General features: G+C 41.2%; 1 protein-coding gene across 1 annotated transcript; it reads left to right on the top strand.

Moving 5' to 3' along the window:
- Positions 1 to 18,768: 18,768 nt before the first annotated feature.
- Positions 18,769 to 22,153, top strand: LOC122009125 (GTP-binding protein SAR1A-like). Its single transcript, XM_042565143.1, has 4 exons — positions 18,769 to 18,828; positions 18,893 to 19,128; positions 19,225 to 19,356; positions 21,656 to 22,153. The coding sequence occupies exons 2-4, from the start codon at positions 19,000 to 19,002 to the stop codon at positions 21,974 to 21,976; spliced, it is 582 nt and encodes a 193-aa protein (XP_042421077.1). The 5' UTR covers positions 18,769 to 18,828; positions 18,893 to 18,999; the 3' UTR covers positions 21,977 to 22,153.
- Positions 22,154 to 22,967: the final 814 nt, after the last annotated feature.

Genomic DNA, 22,967 nt, shown 5'->3' with positions numbered 1-22,967 from the left:
TTGTTTTCTTTCCTCCTACTGCAGATAAAGGAAAAGCTAAGATATGAAAGGGAGGCGATAGGATGGTGGTGGTGATGAAGGTGTGTGATGTTTGGACTGTGGAGAGATCCAGAATTAGCTGACAAAACTGTTAAGGCTTTTTGTTTAATTCTTTTAGATTTCCTTAAGTGTTATTTTGAGATTGAGACTGTATTTAAGTTTATTCCGCATTTGTAAGTAGTTCACTTGTATTATGGTGGTGGTGATGAAGGTGTGTGATGACTGCGACTATGGAGAGATCCAGAGAGTGTTATCAAACCTGCAGGACCTATTTGATTAGAGTTTATGCTTTAGTTCTTTTCTTTAACACTATTATGAAGTTTGTGAGATTGTAGTTGAGTTTATTTCCGCATATGCATTTAGTCACTTTAATTATTTGTGGAGTGATATAGTTGGTTGTTTTACTGTTATTTTTATAACTGCGTGGTTGTGAAAAATGAGTTCCAGCCGCCTGTGGCTGCGTATATATCTTATGTACTATGGATTTGGTCACCGGTACAGGGGAGACTCTGCCGAAATTTTTCGATAGGAATTCCTCTGAACCGTGACAAATCTAAGCACTTACTAATAATAGCGTCAGTGACACTAGTAAGTAGAGTAGTAGTTAGGTAACGGTCGCCCTTAGAGAATAGTAGTAAGAATGGTGGGTTGTTACAAAAAGCCCTAAAAAAATAATTAACTTGAGCATATTTTTGGAACCCAATATAGGTTTCTTCCTACTAAGTTAATTAAAAATTTTCAAGGAATATATTTTCTAGATAATTTTTTAATTTTCCCCTTGTAATATCTAAATTACCAATTTAATCCTTTATAGTTCATGAAAGTTGAAGCAGACAAATTTAAACATGCAAAATTTTTTAAGTTTTCTATTTGATCCTTTAAATTTGCATTCTCAATTTTCAATTTTTCATTTTTAGTTTTAATCTTGTTGAGATCTTCTAATTGACAAGATATAGCTAAGGTTAATTTTAATTCTTTATTTTCTTTTTTCTAATTTACAATAATTTTTCGATAAGTGTTTTGTAAACGGAAATGACTTATCAAAAGGAAGAGACAATACCTGACTTACCTTGTCGATCCCGCAATCTGAAGCTCCCCTGAAGTGCTGCTTTCTTCCGATGTCGCTCCCCCTTCATCGATGCTCTCGATGCTCATTTCAGATGAGCTTGCTTCATCTTCATCTTCTTGGTGACTTGCCACTAACGCAAGTCTGACAATTACTTCGATCTCTGATTCGGACGATATTTCGTCCCATGTTGCCTTTAGAGTTTTATACTTGTTCTGGGCTGCCTTCTTATTCTTTTCCTTGTCCTTGTCCTTGTTCTTTAATTTTGAACAGTTATCTTTCACATGCTCTGTTAGGACCAAAAGTAGCTAGAGGGGGGGGTGAATAGCTCGTCGCGTTCGCTCGTTGCTCGGCGTTGCTTGTTTCTTCAAAGATGTGCAGCGAAAATACAAAGAAACAATCACACAACGCTAACACGGTTGGTTTACTTGGTATCCACCTCACAAGAGGTGACTAATCCAAGGATCCACACCAACACACACACCCTCCACTAATAAAACTCTCCTTTATGGTAACTACCAAGGGCGGAGAAGCCCTACAAGACTCAATACAAGAAGAGAGGGAAAGGATACAAGAAATACAAGCTTACAAGCTTACAATGAGTATAAACCCTAACCCTAGCTTCCCTTCTTGGCTTTGATCCGCCTCTGGACTTGGAGAACTTCCAAGATCCTTCAAGAACTGGCGATCTGAGCTTTGTGAGTGCTGTGGAGGAGCTGGCGAGAGATCTGGAGTGAATCGGTGAAGAGATACCGAAGGAATCGTGCGCCTGCGGCCTTTATCGACGCCAACGGTCGGATCCCGATCGATTCGAATGTTCCCAATCGATCGGGGAGGCTTTGGATCGATCCACGGATCGATCCGGGCGCTCCTCGCGATAAGCGCCGGATCGATCCATGGATCGATCCGCGCTCTCATCGTGGAAACCCCCAATCGATCCAGCGATCGATTGGGACATCTGATCGATCCACGGATCGATCCGAGCCTCCGCTAGAAAGGCTTGGATCGATCCACCGGTCGATCCGGCTCGGATCGATCCATTGATCGATCCGGGTTTTTGCCCAAAACCAAGTCCCAAGCCTACCAAACCAACACCCGGTCAACCTTGACCTGTTGGTACACCATGCCTAGCATCTGGTCACTCCTTTGACCTGCTAGGACTTCCCACCAAGTGTCTGGTCAATCCCTTTGACCCACTTGGACTTTTCTATTCATGCCAAGTATCTGGTCACTCCCTTTGACCTACTTGGACTTCCATCAGATGTCTGGTCAATCCCTTTGACCTATCTGTATTTCCTCGTGCCAAGTATCCAGTCAATCCTTTGACCTACTTGGACTTCCCAACACCAGATGTCCGATCATCCTTGATCCATCTGGATTTTCCCTTGTCTGGCTTCACTCACCAGGACTTTCACCTAGCTTCACTCACTAGGGTTTTCCATCTGCCTAGCTTCACTCACTAGGACTTTCACCTGGCTTCACTCACCAGGACTTTCACCTAGCTTCACTCACTAGGACTTCCATCTGCCTAACATCCCAGTTAGGACTTCCCAGTCAAGTATCCGGTCAACCTTGACCTACTTGACTCTTCTTCAGTCAATTTCTTATTGTCAAACATCTAAACTCAAACCAAGACTCAGCTTGGTCAACCAGGTCAACCTTGACCTGACGGATGTTGCACCAACATGCTCTTCTTCATTGCAGTGGTAGCACTTTATCTTTTTTTCCTTTTTGTACCCTGCATTTGATTAAATCTTTTAGATTTAAATAATTTTTTAAATCTACTTACCATAAATGTTATTTCATCATCCTCAAGAGAAGATTTAGAATCTCGTTCATCTATCTTTGCCTTTAAGGCAATATTGTGCTTTGGCTCCTTCTTTAGATCTACACATCTCGTTTCATGGACTTCAAAAGTTGAAAGCATTTCTTCTAAAGTACTTGATTCTAGATCCTTAGATACATAATAAGCATCTACTAATGATGCTCATTCAGTAAGTCTAGGAAATGCGTTAAGCACGTACCTTAGCGAATATAGGTTTCTTACCTTTTCTCTGAAATTCATGAGTCCGATGATGAGTTTCTTGATTCTTGAGTGGAGGTGTGTGACGACTTCGCCTTCTTCTAACCAGAGGTTGCTGATATGGTTTCAGAGTATGTCTCATTTCGTTAGTTTTGCCTCTGAGGTCCCTTCATGTAGTTCCAGAAATTTCTCCCAAAGCTCCTTGGCTAACTCGTAGGCTCCGATACGATTGACTTCTTGAGGTGGTAAAATGCTAAGCAGATGAAACTCTGCTTTACTGTTTGCCATGAAGTCGGCTTGCTCCTTCTGAGTACACTGATATTCTTCTTTATCTTTCGGGACAACAAAATCATATTTCATAATTATTAATAATTCAAAATCTGTTTTAAAAAATACCTCCATCTTTTTCTTTCAGCTCGCGAATTCCCCCTCGAACTTCGGTAGATTGATACTCGGTCTAGCCATCTCGTGTGCTTCGTTCAGCGGTTAGTCCTCCTGAAGTGAACCGACTCTAATACCAATTGTAAGCCCCTTGGCGGTCGATTATAGGGGAGTGGATAACCCTGCAAAAATAACACGAATGTTCTATTGGTGCAGCGCGGCCAACAAGAGGGGGTGAATTACCTGTAAAATAAAAGTACACCCTCCTTGATTCTTTCAACTCAAACAGTGCAATAGTAATAAAGTAAACTAACAGAAATAAAGAAAAAGACTCAACAATTTACTTGGTTACAACCAAAAAGGTTGTTAATCCAAGGCAGTAGAAAAAGCTCTAAAAGATCTCCTTCTTTGAAGGCGGAGAAGCCTTTTACACACTATAAGTTCAGAACTATTTCTAGAAATGAATACAGAGTTGATTGCTTGATTGATGTTCATTTCCTAGCTCCAGGGGCCTTTATATAGCTCCCGGAAAGTCTATCTCGAGGGTCCAAGGCGCCTCCAACAGGGGTTCAAGGCGCCTCCAATAGTTTGATCGGATAAAACTTTATCCAAATCTAAACGACAACTTTGGCTGGGTCTGAGGCACCTCAAACAGCCTTGGAGGTGCCTCAGACTGGTCTGAGGCTCCTCCAAGCTGTCTGAGGCGCCTCAAACAGTGCAGGCTGCGAAGGCGCCTTCAACACTTCATTGATGGCGCCTCCAGCTAGCTTTCCAGCTCCTTTTGACTTCCTTTTAGCTTTCGATACTCCGATAGCTTGGGTGATTGCTGCCAACTGGAATAGGGCTCACCCGAACCCAATTCCTGGCATTTTCCTTGAGCAGGCTTCCGTCCCAGCTTCTCGTCCCTCGAACACCGCGCATGTTCTTCTCGTCCATCGGTGTACTCTTCCGCAGCTCTCTCGTCCTTCGGACGCACCAAGCCTGTCGACTCTCTTCCCGTGTCGCCCTTCTCGCTAGCTTCCTCTTCTGCTCGACTTCCTGCGCTCCTAAGTTCCTACGCACTTAGACACAGAGATGAGATAACTAGCATGACCTAACCTAACTTGGTTGATCACATCAAAACACTCACGGGGTCCAACAATCTCCAACTTTTTGATGTGCATCAACCCAAGTTCAAGTTAGGATAAAAACAAACAAATAATAATTTTAAAAAAATTACTAAACTAAGTTTAAGCAAAAATTGTAATAATATAATTCATAACATAAATTAGATAAAAAATTAAAAAAATTTAATTTTCTTAACTCCCTCTAAACTTGTACCTAATTCTCCCCCTTTGATCACAGCAAAAAGAATGGGGTAAAAATAATTTAAGGGTTAAATAAAAATTTCTAAGTAAAAATTCTTTTTCAAAAAGATTTGTCTAAGTCAAAATTTTATGCAAGAAATATTTCCAAGAAAATGTTTTAAACAACTTTTCAAAGCGTTATATAATTCTAATTTTAATGTTTTACCAGAAAGTTAATTAAACATTTTATTTCTATATTTTGGTTTCCAGGTCGTGGCGAGGCACTGGGTCTTCTTGATTATTGGAACAACAACCACTTCCTTAGATAAAACCTCATAAAGAAATTGTAATATTTAATTTTCTTGCTGAAAGCGTTACCCTTTTTAATCTAGCACAGATTTTGGAATCCAGTAAAGGTTTCTATCTACTGGATTAATAAAAAATTTAGGGGGTATATAACTGTTGGGAACTTTTCTAAGATGTCCCTGATTTTTTCTAATATACCAATTTAATTTTCCGTAAATTCTAAGTTTTGATGTTGGGAATGTATTTAAACATATATTATTATTTTTCAAATTCAATTTTTAATTTTTAATTTTCTAATTTTAAATTGTCAAATAATTCTAATGAGCGTGAATTTTTTAGTTTCTTTTTCAATTCAGCGTTTTATTTTTCTAATTTTGCTAGATCTTTCGTAAGCACTTTGATAAATTGAAAAGATTGAGTAGGGGTGCGATCACGTACCTTACTTACCTCACTTACCTCACTTGGTGATGCTCCCCCTCATCGTAGCTTTCCTCTTCTGATTCTCCCCCTTGATCTATGCTCATCTCTGAGTCTGAGTCATCTTCAAAGAGATGGTTGGCCATCAATGCCACTCCTGAGAAGCCTTCGATTTCTGACTCGGAGGTTGAAGAATCGTCCCATGTTGCCTTCAAACTCTTGCGTTTAGAGGGCGTCGATCTTCGAAACTTTTCCTTGTCATTTTTCTTTAATCTGAGGCAGTCATCCTTGATGTGTCATCCCTCGTTACAGTTGTAGCATCGGACTATCCTTTTACGTTGATTCTTCCTTGACTGCGATCGAAAATTATTAGTTTTAAGAAATTTATTGAAACGTCTTACCAGTAGCGCTGCTTCGATTTCATCGATCGACGCTTCGGAGTCGGGGTCGTCCTTTTCAGCTTGTAGGGCAATGTTAAGGTTCGACTTCTCTACTTGTTTAGGCTCTACAAGTCGAGACTCGTGAAGTTCGAAAGTAGAAAATAAACTTTCTAAACTACTTACCTCAAAGTCCTTAGAGATGTAGTATGCATCTACTAAGGACGCCCACTCCGGAGTTCTAGGGAAGGCGTTGAGCGCATACTAGATAGAGCCTCGCTTCGTTACCGATTCGCCAAGATTTGTCAGTTGCCAGCTCCTTGATTCTCGCTTGAAGTTGCGCTACCTTCTCACCATTGTTCATCCGGAGGTTCATCAGCTGAGTCCGGAGGATGTCCCTCCTTGCCAATTTTGCTTCTGAGGTACCTTTGTGAAGCTCTAGCAATTTTTCCCAGAGGTCTTTGGCGGAGTCATAGTTTCCAATCCGACTTACCTCCTGGGGTGACAGAACGCTGAGCAAGTGGAATTCCACCTTTCCGTTGACCGCAAAATCTGCTTGCTCGTTCTTCGTCTAGTTGTATTCTTCCTTGTCTTTAGGTGATGCAAAACCATATTTCATAATAAAAAGAATATCAAACTCTATTTTGAAAAATACCTCCATTTTGTATTTCCACGTAGCGAAGTCTCCGTCGAACTTCGGAGGATGAATGTTTGCGCTGCCCATCATCTTGATCTTTGTACTTAAGTCGGCGGTTAGTCCTTCTGAGGTTGTCGGACTCTGATACCACTTGTTGGTGCAGCGGGGCCAGCAAGAGGAGGGTGAATTGTCTGCAAAATAAAAGTATACCCTCCACGATTCTTTCAACTCAAACAGTGTAATAGTAATAAAATAAACTAACAGAAATAAAGAAAAAGACTTGGCAATTTACTTAGTTATAACCAAGAAGGTTGTTAATCCAAAGCAGTAGAAAAATCTCTAAAAGATCTCCTTCTCTGAAGGCGGAGAAGCCTTTTATACACTAGAATCTCAGAACTATTGCTAGAAATGAATACAGAGTTGATTGCTTGATTGATATTCATTTCCTAGCTCCAGGGAACTTTATATAGCTCCTGAAAAGTCTATCTCGAGGGTCCAAGGCGCCTCCAACAGGGGTTCAAGGTGCCTCCAATTGTTTGATCGAATAAAATTTTATCTGAATCCAAATGGCAACTTTGGCTGGGTCTGAGGCGCCTCAAACAGCCTTGGAGGCACCTCAGACTGGTCTGAGGCGCCTTCAGCACTTCATTGAAGGCGCCTCCAGCTAGCTTTCCAGCTCCTTTTGACTTCCTTTTGGCTTCTGATACTCCGATAGCTTGGGTGATTGCGGCCAACCGGAATACGGATCACCCGAACCCAATTCCCGACATTTTCCTCGAGCAGGCTTCCGTCCCGACTTCTCGTCCCTCGAACGCCGTGCACGTTCTTCTTGTCCACCGGTGTACTCTTCTGCAGCTCTCTCGTCCTTCGGACGCACTGAGCCCATCGGCTCCCTTCCCATACCATCCTTCTGGCTAGCTACGTCTTCTGCTCGACTTCCTGCGCTCCTAAGTTCTTACGCACTTAGACACAGGGATGAGATAACTAGCATGACCTAACATAACTTGGTTGATCACATCAAAACACTCACGGGGTCCAACATGTTCCTCGAACGTTATGGCTTAATTAAACTAACACTTGCATAAAATAAATAAAACACTAGAAAGAAGAGGCACAACGAGGTTTACATGGTTACAACCAGGGAGGTTGTTAATCCAAGAAAGTTGAAGCTTACTATCAAAGTCTCCTTTAGGCGGAGAAGCCTCTTACAACGTTGATGGCTCACAAACAAGTAGTATAATAAACTAGAAGCGTTTACAAGTGTTCTGTTTAAGTTTCTGGAACCAAGGTTGTATTTATAGCCCTAGTCGGGGCACTTGGAAGGGTTCCAGGTGCCTCTAGGAGAATAAAACTTTATCCCCGTCGTAATGCAATGCTCCACGTTGCGTTTTGGATAAATTTTGGTTCCGGGCGCCCGGACCAAAAAGTCAACTTCTAGTTGACTTTTCGGTCCAGGTCTTCCGCTCCGATTCTGCTCACATTGGTCCGAGTCTTCTACTCCGGCTCCACTCGCTTGGATGATCTCGGCCATCCGGAATAGGACTTATCCGAACTCATCTTCTAGCTTTCGAGCAATCTTCCACTTCGGCTTCTCGTCCCTCGATAATGTCGCGTGCCACCTTCTCGTCTGCCCGCATACTCTTCCGCAACATCTCGTCCCTCGGACACACCGAGGCCATCGGCTCTCTCCCGTGCCATCCTTCTATCTAGATGCGTCTTTTGCTCGACTTCCTGTGCTCCTAAGTTCCTGCACACTTAGACACAAGGCTTAAATACCAATAGGACCTAACCTGATTTGGTTGATCACATCAAAACTATCTTGGGGTACTAACATATTTGACCTGAACTCGACCCGAAATGACCCATTTATAAAAACATGTTCATCTTAACTGAAACTCAATCCGAACCAGACCCGAAAAGACCTATTTTATAAAAATATGCTTATTTTAACCTGAACTCAATCAGAATTCGACCTAAACCTGAAGTGAAAATATTTATAAACAGGTTTACAGGTTGTAATCGGGTCATTTCATGTTGACCCGAACCTGACCCATGTATTAATTATGTCAATTAGGTCAACTTGAAGCCAACCCGAATCCAATAAGACCTGACCCTAACATAATTTTTTCGTATTCGGTTCGGGTCGTGTTTTCGTATCAAGTTAAAAATTACCACCCCTATTCAATACCTTATTTTCCTAGGCACTTCTATACCTCTATCAGAATATCATATGGTCCAATAGCTTTTCCATTGTGCATCCCATTTAAAGCTTATTCTACTTCTGAAGTTTAAACTCTACGATAAAAATTTAAATTTTTATGCTCATTTGATCTACTTAAATTATCTAAGTTAAGTTGATCACCTAAATCTTCATTAAAAAGTTGATGAAAATACATCTTTCACTGCTTTTTTATTTCTTCCTCATTTACTAATACTCCTATTACATTTATCTTTAATACATTTTATTTGGATAAGATCTATTGTCTTCCTTTCTCTCACATTAGGTATTATATAAATGTTTCTTTCCCCTTCTTTTGTATCAATTTTTTATTTAATCGTTCAAAAGTTTCATTCTTTGCTTCATTCACTGCTCTCTTAGCTTCTTTCCTGGCTATTATATATTTTTTTAGGTTTTCCTCATTCTTACAAATATATAATTCCTTAAGCTATTCATTTTTCCTTCACTTTCTCTTATACTTTCTCATTCCACTACCAAGATTCCTTACTTAGTGGTGCATGCCCATTTGATTTATCGAGTATACTCTTAGCTACTATTTTCAACTTTGATACCATCTTATCCTATATTATATTAGAATCACCGTATATTTCACCTAATACTTGTACTCCTACCTTCTCCTTGAATATATTTTATTTCCCATCCTTTAACTTCCACCACTTAATTCAAGAGTCGTATATATTTTATTTCTATTGATGTTATGCTTGAGGCGTATATCCAATACTACTAACATATGTTGAGTAGTTAAGTTTTCTCAGGGATGACTTTGCAATCTTTACAAATCTTTCTATCCTTCTTCCTAATCATAAGAAAGTTAATTTACAATTTATTATTCTCATTTTTTAACGTAATTAAGTGTTCTTCTATTTTTTTAAAAAAAAATGTATTAGCTAATATGAGATCATATGCTATAGCAAAATCTAATATAGTTTTCCCTTCCTCATTTCTCGTTCTAAACCCACAACCCCTATATACCTTCTTATATTCCTCATTTTTCACTCCAACATATCCATTTAGATCACCTCCTATTAAAATTATTTTATTTGGCAGAATGTTTTGTAATATTTCATCCAAGTCATCTCAAACCTTGATTTGGTAGCTTCATCTAATCCTACTTGCGGTGCATATACACTAATTATGTTCCTAGTTTCTTTCGTCACTATTATCTTAAGGACTATAATTCTATCCTCTTTTCTAACTACTACAATCTCATCCTTTAACGAACTATATACAACAATACTCATTCCATTTCTTGCTTTAATCTTTCTTGTGTACCATAACTTAAAACTCAAATTCTCTATTAGTCTTATCTTCTCTCCTACCCATTTTATCTTTTGTACACATAAAATACTAATTCTTCTCCTAATCATCATTTCTACTACTTCCATTGATTTATCAGTAAGGGTTCCTATGTTCCATGTTCCAAATCTTAGATTATTAGTTTTTCTATCATATTTGTTCTTATCCAACCTATTGTATGAGAACTCTTATCTATTTAACACTACACCCAAGTTTTCATGGAGATGTAGCGGTCCTTGTCGATACGTTACAATCAGACCTTGCAACGCGAATTCTTGCATATTTAGCACTACACCCGAGTTCTGGAGATATAGCGATTTTTGCCGAGACGTTACAGTTGGACCCCGCAACGCGTTCCTTGAGGAACAACCTAGTATTAGAACAATGGTTAAATAAATTCATTCATTGAATATTTATCATAGTTTTAACGTTGGCTGGCAACCTAACGCACCCCTCCTCCTTTTTTCGGGCTTGGGACCGACCATGGCTAGTCGTCACAAGCGGAGTTTGAATACTAATTAGTGACAATAAAGTTTTTAAAAAATGAATAAATTTATTTATTAATTGATGTTTAATTATATATTTTTTATTTAAATATATAAAATATAATTTATAAAGATTTATAATTTAAAATTATTTATATTATATGAAAATAAAAAATTAATATAAAGATAACAACGTAGTTAGTTAAATTCGAAAAAAGGTTTGACTTCCGTTTGGACTTAATAAGATTTTTAATAAATAAATTAAAGTAAGTTTGAAAAACAAAGAAACTCGAAATAATTTGTTTGCACTCGAAATAATTTCGTAAGGAGGATGTCGCTCGGACGATGGTCACGTGCGTATCCTGTCAAAAATATCACAACCTCTCATATCGGCTTACGGAGGAAATGAAGGTTTCCACTATATCTTATCCGTTCGACCAATAGGACATAGACATCAAGAGACAATTCCCCATGGCCGTCGGTCAGCGGAAGTTCCTGCTCGTTGCGGTGGATTACTTCTCCAAATGGGTCGAGGTCGAGTCCCTAGCCAAAATAATTGAGCAGATGGTCATAAAGTTCGTATGGCAGAACATCATATGCCGGTTCGGCATCCCTTGTCGGCTCGTCTCAGACAATGGAAGACAATTCGCTGGCTGGAGGCTCAAGGGGTGGTGCAAGGGATATGGTATCCAGCAGTGCTTCATCTCAGTGGCCTGCCCCTAGGGCAACGGGCAAGCGGAAGTCACCAACCGAGAAATCCTCAGAGTCTTGCGCGCTCGGCTCAACCACATGGGAGGCAGCTGGGTCGACGAGCTCCCCAGCGTGCTATGGGCTCTTCGCACGACTCCGAAAGAGGTGACCTGCATAACCTCATTTCAATTAGTGTACGACGACGAAACAATCATTCCAGTGGAGGTGGGAGTAGAATCCGATCGAGTGCAATACTACGACGAAGGGAACACCGAATGGAGGCAAATGGAGCTCGACTTGATGGATGAAGCACGAGCAAATGCTGTTGTTCGGCTAACAGCCTACCGACAATGTATGAGGCAGAATTATAATCGGCGGATGATCCCGAGGTCTTTCTAGGTCGACGACCTCGTCTGGAAGAAAGTGAAGTCGGTCGGCGATGTCGCCAAGCTCGAGGCACCATGGGCAGGACCATTCAAGGTCATGCAGAGGCTCCGTTCGGGTGCCTATTATTTGGAGGACGAAGAGGGGAGGCAGCTCGAGATGCCTTGGAGCGCGCACTATCTGCAACCCTACAGGGCTGGACAAGAGGTGCGCAAGTGAATCCTGTATTTTGTGGCTACTATGTATCTGCCGAGTGTAGGGAAAAGTTTGAATAAACAAGCAAAGACCTCTTTTAAGTGCGTCTCCATCAACGGTCGAGCAGCGACCTTAAACCCGAGTGCAAGTATAAAAAAATTGTCGAGCGGCGACGCTAAATGTGGGTCTTCGTCAAATCGTTGAGCGACGACGTTAAACGCGAGCCTACTTCGAACCGTCGAGCGGCGACGTCGTATCCGAAGCTTCCATCAACTAGACAAGCGACAACGACAGACCCAAGACTACGCAGACGGTCGAACGACTGATGGTAGACAAGGGTTGTACGAAAGCCCCCAAAAGGGCAAATGAAGGGCTCGTTCGAGAGAACGCCCTAGAATACTTCATGCCCAGCGACTTAAAAAGAAAGGTGAGTCGAGGGGACGCGCATGAAAATCACGGCTGAACGAAAGAATTATGAGGCTACAACACGATTAGAGGAAAAACATAATGTGAAAACAATAAGAAAAAGTCGCGTCGAACGGCGGAGCATGCATTAATACTTGGAAAAGCTTACAAAAGAAGGATTATACAGATCAAGCTCTCAGCTTCACACTAAATAGTCTAACACGTTGTCAGGCATAGTGGTTGTAAGCTTATTCCGACTTATGTCTTTGCCCGTCATAGCGGTCAGCAAGTGGCTCCCCTTGTGAAGCTGGCCGATCGTCCCTTCGATTGCCAAGTCAAAAAGGCGAAGGGCCCGATCGGTGATTCTGTCGCAGAACTCGTCCGAACGGAGGTAGGCTTGCTTCATGGTTTCAAACCTGCTCCCTTCGGCATCCTGGTAGATGAGTAGGATCGTCCGGGAGCCCTCCAGCTCATCTTTGGCGGCGGCTATTTGGTCTCGGAGGGATTTTTCTTCAGCCGAACAGCTGTTCCGCTCGATCACCAGGAAGTCTTCAACCTCCTTGAGCTTCTGGGTGAGCTTCCTGACCTCCTAGTTCTTCAGCTCGAGGTCATTGATGGCCCGACCCATTACTTTCGAGCGGTGGCCGACTCTATTTTCTTATCGAAGGTGACGACTTGTTTCTTGTATTGGGCCAGCATCACCTCCTGGTTGGTAGACATTTTCCGCTCGGCCTCTAGGAGCTTGTTACTTTTCTCCAGATCGGCCTTCAACTTCTTGACATCGGAGAGGGATGGCCCTTGGGAGGAAGAGGTGCCGCTCGAGACCTTGAGTTTCCTGAACTCATCCTCCAAATAAGCCATCCTATGACACATGGCCAGACTCTCCACCCAATACTGCAAGTAAACAAATAAAGGTTAGGGTTGAATGGAGGCAAACCATGAATTTGCAGTAAAGAACTTATCCAGGTGGCCATTTGGGTATGATTGTTGGCCAAGGTGTCGGGAGGAAGTATCATCGTGCGGGCCTGGGCGTCCTGCCAGACTTCGACGAGCTGCCTCCGAATGAGGATCTGGTGCTCAGGGGTCCGGGACTGGGCCCTCGGCTAGCTGTAATCCTCCGTTGGCAAGTGGAGGATCGCCGTGATAGAGCGTTGGCCGCCCGGAGCCGAGTGTGAGGAGACCGCTACGCCAGAAGCCGGTAGGATCCTAGACTGTTGGACTGCTACGTGCTTTGGTGGTGACGGTATGAAAGCCACGGGCGATGCGGTCACGGCACCTAGCGGCAGCTCAACCAAGGAAGGCATCTGGTCAGACGAGGATGCCTCCCCAGTTACTTGGAGCGGAGCTGGAGTCGAAGTCTCGACCTGCTCGACCAATCATTCACCTGAGGTAGCGGAGCGTGAAGACGGCTCCGCTCGGCGCCTCTTGCGTCGGGTCAACGGCATGTCAGAAGAGGTCGATCCAGAGGGTTCCTCTGCAGGAAGGATGGGGCGCTGCTCCGTCTGAGGCTGGGAGCTCGAGGTAGCTCCTCCGCTCAGCGTACGGATGGTCGCACCTTCGCCTACTTCTGCAGGCGTATCCTCGCTCGACCCGAGTGGGTCTTCATGAGAGCCGGCTGGTTGCCGATCTCAGCTCGCCAGCTCTTCGGCGGCCACTGCCTCAATCGCATCGTTCGAAAGTTTCGCTTTGCCGCCCATCCGTGCTCGCATCATGACTCCAGCTGTAGAAGAGAAAGAAAGATCAGTTAGTATCAAAGGGAAAGGATAAAGTGGTTGCATACCTAGGTTGGTCGGCAGCCCGGTGCGAATCGGACTCAAGCCAAAGATGTACAATACGCCCTCCAACAACAGCTTATGAATGTGGTATTTCTGATCGGCTAGCATGGAAGCCGAATGAAGATAGTCCGAGCGGCTCTTATACCACTTCAGGTCGAGCTGAGGCACCACTTCAAGTTGCCAACGGGTCGTGAACTCTGGCCGCTCGGGTAGGCGCATGAAAAAGAAGTATTCTTTCCAGTGTTTATTAGAGGTGGACATTTTGTCAAAGAAAACTAGGCAAACCCGAGACTGGAAAAGGAAGGTCCCCGACTCAGATTGCTTGGGGTAATAGAAGTAATGGAAGACTCGAGAAGTGAGAGGGATGTCGTGCAGCCAGAACAAGACAGTGACGTCGCACAATAGACGGAAAGAGTTTAGTACGAGTTGGGGGAGGGAGATGCTGAAGTATTTACAAACGGTGACAATGAAACGATGGATGGGGAATCGCAGACCGGTGACGAAGTAGTCTCTGAACAGACAGATGGTGTCGATCAGGGGATTATTCGATCGATCTGACGGAGAAGGTAGAACGATCTCATGCCCAGGGGGGAGTTCAAAGGTATTTCTCAGAGCCTCCGCGTCGCCCGCATCGAACCGGGACTCCATGGTGGTGTACTAGAGTCTGGAAATGGTGGCCGACGGTTGCGAAGAGCTCGCCATTGCGATAAAAAGAAGAAACAGTGGAAGAAATGCAATCGAAAGAGCGAAAAGACCATTGGAAGGCCACCAGAACAAAGCAAAACAGAGACAAAGGAGAGAGTTTACTGAAAAGGGAAGAGATCGCCGAGAAAGAAACGCAGGAGGTCGTCGGAGCGAAGGGGCAGAGGAGCAGCGGTCGCCGGAAACGTGGAGGAAGACGCAAATGCGGGCGAGAAGCCTACGCTACGGGTTTATAGACGCTATACTCAGTCGACCAAAGCCTTCTGATCTAGGTCGTGAAAACCTATACGAAGATCCGACCGTTGAATTTAAACCGCCAAACGTCGCCATCAATACCTGTCGTGTCAGGCGTGCGGCGGTTGTGGGCGTGACACGTGGCGAGCTACCATGGGTCGACAATTAAGGCTGGCATGGGAACATGTTCTACCTTAATAAAAAGGATTTACACGCTTCCCGAGAAATTAGGGTGACGTCAGGCCAGCCTGTGTCCGCCCGAGACAGACGGAGGAAAAAGTAAGTGTAAGCCTTTGCTTGCCCGATCGGATCAAAGGAGCATGCTTATGACCGAGCGACCACCTTCAAAAGGCTGATCGGCGAGGGTCAGGCCCAGCCTGATCAGTCCGCACATGCAGGAAAGCCGATCGGGATGGAATCTGTTCACGCAGTAGTTCAGGCAGTCGGACCACAACCTCCTTCGACTAGACTTGAAGGGGAGGCATGTGATGCGGTGATAAGGGGGGCCCACCTTGGGAAAGGTCATCGCCGCAATGGAGGTCAAAGTCAAGGTGGTTAATGCCCCCTATCATAGTTCAAGCAGGAGAGTGGTTCACCCGATCGAGATACGAAAAGGCCTGATCCGATATCATCACTAGCTCGGCACCAACTGAGCTAAGACGTTCAAGACAAGGACGAATGCCAAGTGTCCGCAGAAGCAGGCCGTGTGGTTATCCTGCTCGACCATACATCGATGACCAGCATCAACAGAGTAGGAGCATAGCCGAGCATACCACGCATGGACAACGATAATACAGCTGAGCAACTATCCCGCTCGACTAAGGTGCACGTACAAGAACCAGACAATGGAAGTATCGGCCAAGCGGCTACCTCGCTCGGCCAAGTAATAGATTCAACAGCTAGACAACGAAGACTCCAGCCGAGCGGCTACCTCACTTGGCCCCACAACGAACGATACTGGGACAGGGAACTCTCAACCGAGTGGTCATCCCGTTCGGCTGCGCAACAGATACTAAGGGATATCCTTCAACATCCTTTTGGGAGTTAGTGCTACCGACGGGCGGTATGGTCGGGTAAAAGATCGTACGGCGGAAGCTTCCACTGTCACGTTAGAGATATATTAGACCCGTTAAGGTACTGTGTCAGGGATATTTTACTGACATGTCTCTTCAGGGGAAGCTTGGGATTACGTGCCCGCTTTAAGAAGCGTGCGCACACGTCACAGGAGTCCTATATAAAGGGGGGTCAGACATCAGCGGAGGTATGCTTCTTTCGCGATCTCTATAGTTGCACTACAGTTATCCTTGCTTCTTGCTTCGCCGGAAACTGACTTGAGCGTCGAAGGATCATCGCTGGGATCCCTTTCCTAGCTCGGCACTAACGCTACTTGTGTTGCAGGCAGGAGCAAAGTCCATCGGAGATCAACAAAAGTACCACGTCATCAACATCTACTTCCCCAACTTTCAGACAGGATCATTCAATATAAAATGAAAAAATAGGAGGATTTAAAGATTCTAAAGGGTAGTACAATAGAGTTTTTATTTATAAATTTTAATTAGTATAAGTTCACGTAACAATTTTTTTTGTCAAAACTACTAGACAGACCTAAAAAAAACTCGAATAAGCAAAAACTACAAATTCCGTAGTGCAGCCATTATTTTATTTTAAGAGTACTTACTACACGTTCAAGTTTATCTTATAATTTTATCCAAAACTATTAGATAATTAAAATAATAATACAAAATCAATTAACTTCCTTACTAAATTATATATTAAATTTAATAAAACTCTATTTCTTAATATATCATTTATATTTAAATAAATTTTACTAATTAAATCTTTAATTTTTATCTTCTTCTTTTCTGATTTAATAGGTATATTTATTATAATTTAATAGACAGGTATGTATTGAATGATAAGGAATGTAAATATATAAAAGGAAAAAAGTAAAAATTATATATGATTTCTTAAATATTGTAATTATACACTATATTGGAAAACAATAGTGTTGATCAAAGGAGACAAAGTTCGTCAAAAATCGACCGATAAAATATGTTTTGAAGTTTAATTTAAGATTTTGAAAAAAAAAAATCGCTATTTTGGTAGGATTGCAAGGCAAAAAATAATATATAGGCGGGAAGCAGAGAAGGCGGGTTTGAGTGTATGGGTAAGTCGAGTTATGCGAGCAATTGACCTTGCGGATGGACGATAAGTTTTGGTTGGATTTTGGGGGTCATTTAAGGTTTTCATCATGTTAGTGAGATTAGACTGGATCCTCTAGTCTACATTTTACGGATCAAGAATGAATCATAGAGATTGATTAATTGATTTGGATGGATCTCACATCCAAATTAACTAATCAATGTAATGATTCATCCTCTAAATTGTAAAGTACGGTCCAGGATCCACTCTCTAATGAGATACCCTTAGGATATGTTTAGTTCAAGTTATTATGCATAAGTTTAGTTATATGATCACCAAATAATCCGATAGCCAAGATTATGTGGAATAAAAGAGAATTATAATCTTATTCGATTCAACTTAAGTAATGCTATAATCTAATTTAATATTTATCATATTATCCTTATCAATTACATGATTATCTTTTTTGGAATAAATTAAATTATTATTATTATTATTATTATATTAATTAATAAGTTGATAATATATATAATAAATAAATATAATTGATTTATAATTTTTAAAATTTAAAATAAATCTATATATATTTTAAAATATAATTTAAATAATTTAGATATGTGATTAAATTTTTAATTATTTTTTATTTTTACTATGCTTCTCCCTCTTGCCCCCATTTTTTCACTATGTCGACATCTTCTTCCACATAATTCTTGGATTCGCTTCCTCCGCAAGCCGTTGGCACACCGCCTCCTTCGTGAACCTTCGGCGCAGTCTCCGCGTCGTCTCTGTCAAGGCAATGGCTGGCCTCAGTCGTCGTTGCTTCACAGTCACCGCTTGCTCGTCATCGTCGCCGTCACCATTGCTTCGCAGTCGCCTCCTTCTTTCCGCTGACGGGCCGCCTCCTCCGCGAATCTCCGGCATCGTCTCCTCTATTACGCACGTCTTCGTCCAGGTGATGGCTGGCCTCAACCGTCGTTGCTTCACAGTCACCGCCTGCTCGCCATCGCCGTCCCCACTTGCTCGCTGTCGTTGCTCGTTGTTGCCTCCTTCTCGCCGTCACCGCCATTGCTAGTCGTCGACGTTGCTCCGCAGTCGCTGTCGTAGCCCCACAGTCTTCGCCTGCTCCTACTCACCACATGCTAGTCTCGGAGGGTAATTTTGAAAAAAAATATTGATAATTCCGGAATCGTGGAAAACCTAAGGGTGTGTTTGGTTTGCCCCATTTTCATTCTCATTTTCATTTTATGAAAAACGCACGTTTTTCGTTTTTCAGAAAATGACTTTTCTGCGTTTTTCGTTTTCTTAGAAAACGCTCTCTCATTTTCTTAAAAATGAATGTGAAAAACACAAACCAAACGCGTTTTCCATTTTCTCAGAAAATAAAAACATAAAACGGCATAGAAAACACAAACCAAACGTCCCCTAAGGTTTCTAAGATTTTCTGATTCTCTGATTGATGACGTGATAGGAATATTATATTACCGGAAATCATTGATTACTTAAATTAAATAAGGTTATCGTTGATAACCTATCAAGGTTATCAATGATAACCTCGAACGAAACACGCCCTTAAAGTATAAAAAAAAAAAAAGTATGAGATGCGCTTTGGGAATAAATGAAATTAGAGGTCTCCTTTTAGAATTTTGCCAAAAACAAATATTTAAAATTTAATCATTTATAATAAAGGTTGCCAAAAATAGCCATTTATTTGTTTGTTTGTTTGTTTGTATCGTGTGAATGCTTGCGAAGGTGCGTTAATAAGTCTCAACAATTCTTCCTTTCTTCTGAATCTGATCGATTCCTTCACTTTTAGGGCTTCCATTTCGGTCTGAGTTTGGTCAGATTTCCGACTCCCGATCTGATCCTTCTTCCTCCTCGATTAGCTGGATTTCGTTGGTGAGTTCTTTCTCGCCGGCGACGATGTTCCTTGTCGATTGGTTCTACGGCGTCCTCGCCTCGCTCGGCCTCTGGCAGAAGGAGGCCAAAATCCTCTTCTTAGGGCTGGACAACGCCGGAAAGACCACGCTGCTTCACATGCTCAAGGATGAGGTCGGATTCTTCGATTTCCTTTTCCGCGCGTGTTTTGCCTCCTGATTTGCTTTGATTTGAGGCCGATCCTTTTGGATTTGTCTTGTGTGAATCCAGAGGTTGGCTCAGCACCAGCCTACGCAGTACCCGACGTCAGAGGAGCTGAGCATCGGGAAGATCAAGTTCAAGGCTTTTGACTTGGGAGGACATCAGATCGCTCGGCGTGTCTGGAAGGATTACTACGCCAAGGTCGATTGTCTCTCCGCGTTTCTTGTCCTTGGTCGCTTTTTTATTCCTGAAAATAGAGTAGGAGAATTGCCCTACGACATTTTATTAGGATGGAGGTTGGATCTATCAGTTGGGCGGTCATATAATTAAGTAATATTGAAGTCATAACAGAAGATGGAAATTAAGAAATAAAACAAATACAATTTGTATGTGTGACAGATTCATCATCCCTATTCCTCCTCCGTTCTTCTGAAGAAAGCAGTACTTGCTACCATTGGTTGCCCTTCATTCTCAGCCAAAAGAGAAAGAGCTACTATCACTAGCTGAGAATGGTTGATTGTTCTTCATCTCTTCCAAAGCTGCACTTTGCAGTCCTTGATACTTGATTGCTTATGTATTTCAAGAAACATTTGGATCATGTTCCCATTTCCTTTTCTTGCTTGAGATTGATTCTTCTTGCATGATGCATTGTTTTCTGTTGTTATGTATGGGGAAAATTCAGTCTTTTATAACTGGTAGCATTAAGTCATTAGTCGCACCATTGTCCCTACTTTTTGAGGTTAGTTACATGATTCTTATTGATCCGTTGAGCTCTATGCATGGCAATATCATAGTAGTATTTGCACGTATTAAATTATTTATTACTTTGATTAATATTGTCTTTGGTGATTCAACTCTTCCAATTATAAAATATATTAGTTGCCTTTGGATTAAAGCATGAGATCTACTGAGTAGTTGTTAGGTGTTTTAAATTAAAAGCATGGGAATCATCCTTATATTACTTGATAGTTTTTTGTTAGTTTCACCATCAAACTTTCTTCATATTAGCACAATTATGATATGTCTAATTTTTCTGTTGCCAGAACTTTTTGATTCAATTTCTGTTTTTGAGGGAAGGTTACTTAGTTACTACTGCTATGGTTGTCCGAGTCCGTACAAAAGGCTTTTATTTTGATGGACCAAGACATCATGTAGTGTTGAACTAAGACATACATAAAGCTACAAGGACACCAGAAATAGGTGTTCTTTTGAAAGTGAAGTTTAGATTTGTGAGGATTGTTCTTTCCTTTTTTTATGATTGTATTTTTTTTTCTTAGCAATTATTTTTATGTGGAACTTCAGTTACTTTTTAATTAAAATTTTGTCCAACAAGTTTATCCAACTACTGTACCTTTCACCCAAGCATGAATCTAGTAATCTTTTTTACTTAAATAACCTATAAATTAGTTGAATCCCTAAGCCCTTGTTTACTTTGAGGATAGAAAATAAGAAAGATGAGATTGAAGAGTAGAGAGAGAAAGAGAAAAAAATGAAGAGCAAGGAAAATAAAACTTTTTTTTTACTATTAGTCTATTACTGATAAAAAAAATGGGAGGGTAAATAAATAAATTGTTCATGATTGACAATGTCATGTGTTAGTTGCCAACTGATTAAGCTAAAAGTCACCTTACACTCAGTTTATTCCATTATTTCTTTGGGAAAACTATTGGTTTTATCTCATGTTTCTTTCCTCCGCCCCATAACATGAGAAAGAACCAATGTTTCCAACATCCTTGCTTAGAAACAAGGCTTATGTGCTGATTATTATAAAATTGATACATTGGCATTAACTCTAATGAAAGGCTCAGTGAGATATATGTTATAGGAAGCCATATCATAAGTCATAATTATAACTTGCTAGAACATCCATGCATTGATTTACATAATAATAAATGGAAAATCATCTAACATATCTAAATTGATAAAGAGTTGATTCCAAGGTTATCAATTTGAGGTTCTTTTTTGGATCAATTTTTGATTCATATGACAACAACATTGTTATATAAAGGGCAGCCCGGTGCACGAAGCTCCCGCCATGCGGGGTCCCGGGGAAGGATCCATTGTACGCAGCCTTACCCTGCTTTTTGCAAGAGGCTGTTTCCAGGATTCGAACCCGTGACCTTTTGGTCACATGGCAACAACTTTACCGTTGCGCCAAGGCTCCCCTTCACAACAACATTGTTATATGTGAATCATAATATATCATATGATATGAATCGTGAATAGTATGCTTTTCAGCAACTTTGGTCAATACTTGAAGGATGCAGGGACCATTATTATTCACACACTTCACCCATTCTTGCGGTAGCAAGCTTAAGTTATAGCGGTAATGCAACTGTGCAAATGCTAAATTTGTTTGGAAATTGTTTTCACTTATCAGGTCTGATACTGTAGATATTTGCATATGTCATCATAGCTCCATTTTCAAAATTGATGAGCTACACTGCTGGTGTGTATGTTGACTATTCTACATTTTTAAAATTAGTGTTTTCCTGAATAGGTGGATGCAGTGGTATACCTAGTGGATGCATATGACAAGGAGAGATTTGCAGAGTCGAAGAAGGAATTAGATGCACTTCTATCTGATGATGCCTTGGCGAATGTTCCATTTCTCATTCTCGGAAACAAGATTGACATTCCATATGCAGCATCAGAGGATGAGTTACGTTTTCATTTAGGCCTGAACAATTTCACAACTGGCAAAGGCAAGGTGAATCTTGCAGACTCCAATGTCCGTCCCCTCGAAGTTTTCATGTGCAGCATTGTGCGTAAGATGGGGTATGGTGATGGCTTCAAGTGGGTTTCACAATACATAAAGTAGGTTATGAACTCAAAACTTCAAAGGTTTGCAGCATATGTTTCTTCTCTAGTTGGGTGCAGTCAAAACTTTTCTTTGTTGTGATGGGTCTCGACTCTCTCTTACAGAGGAATTAGTGTAATAGCAAAATAGATTTGTGAATTGTGATTATAAAGTCTGTTCTCTTTCTGGTTCTTGATAGAGGGCTGTGCACGTTATTTTTTCTAATTTTTATTTTCTTTCAGAGTATTTATTAGATGATTCATGCTTTCATAAGTAAAAATGTAGATCAATTTATTTACACAACTTATTCCTCTTAAAACTTATGAAACTTACAGGATGTCCGAGGACATGAAATTCTTGCAGTGATCTATGCTAACACCATCATGGTTGACAGTGTTATGGGTTGTAGTACTTGTATAGTTCTGTTGTGAAATTGAATAGATTTCATGATTAGGTGGAAGGGAAAGTAATTTTTTAGGTAATATACTAAGATGGAAGGCTTGGGATGTTTGCTGCCACTCTCAATTGCTGTGGAATATGGTTAGATTAACTTTTAAACCTTCTAACTCATCAATGTTATTTATGTTTTAGAATTTCTCTTCAACCTTTTATTGAATGCTTAGAAGGGATAACCTGTCATAATATATAATGTGCAAAGCATGATTTCATACTTTATTGCAAGTGTGTATTCTAGTCTTGAAAATAATGGTCAAATCTTGATTTTTCATGTCTTTTTTACTCATTTTACCATGTATCTTTTTGTAAGGGAATTTTGTCAAGCACGCTCCTTGTGTTCGCTTTGACCAATTGGTTAATCTTGATTTTTAAATTTCCTCAATACTTGTGTTCAATTTTTTTTTCAATCTAGTATAGCCATTAAAAGTGTTTAGTGTCTTAATTATGTTTTAACTTTAAGGTTTTGACTTTCTAAGTTGATTTTTTAATTCTTTTATATGGTGAAAATAATAGAACTTATTGTGATTGTTGTATTTTGTTGTGGTCATAAAGTAAT

Source organism: Zingiber officinale, chromosome 8A (genome assembly GCF_018446385.1).
Source record: "Zingiber officinale cultivar Zhangliang chromosome 8A, Zo_v1.1, whole genome shotgun sequence".
Taxonomy (NCBI): domain Eukaryota; kingdom Viridiplantae; phylum Streptophyta; class Magnoliopsida; order Zingiberales; family Zingiberaceae; genus Zingiber; species Zingiber officinale.
This window is presented reverse-complemented; position numbering and strand designations above follow the sequence as displayed.

Excerpts from the sequence above, each read along its gene's own strand:
- LOC122009125 (XM_042565143.1), top strand. The coding sequence starts at position 19,000 with ATGTTCCTTGTCGATTGGTTCTACGGCGTCCTCGCCTCGCTCGGCCTC. Across the intron at positions 19,129-19,224 it reads TTCACATGCTCAAGGATGAG|AGGTTGGCTCAGCACCAGCC; the intron begins GTCGGATTCTTC and ends GTGTGAATCCAG. Across the intron at positions 19,357-21,655 it reads GGAAGGATTACTACGCCAAG|GTGGATGCAGTGGTATACCT; the intron begins GTCGATTGTCTC and ends TTTCCTGAATAG.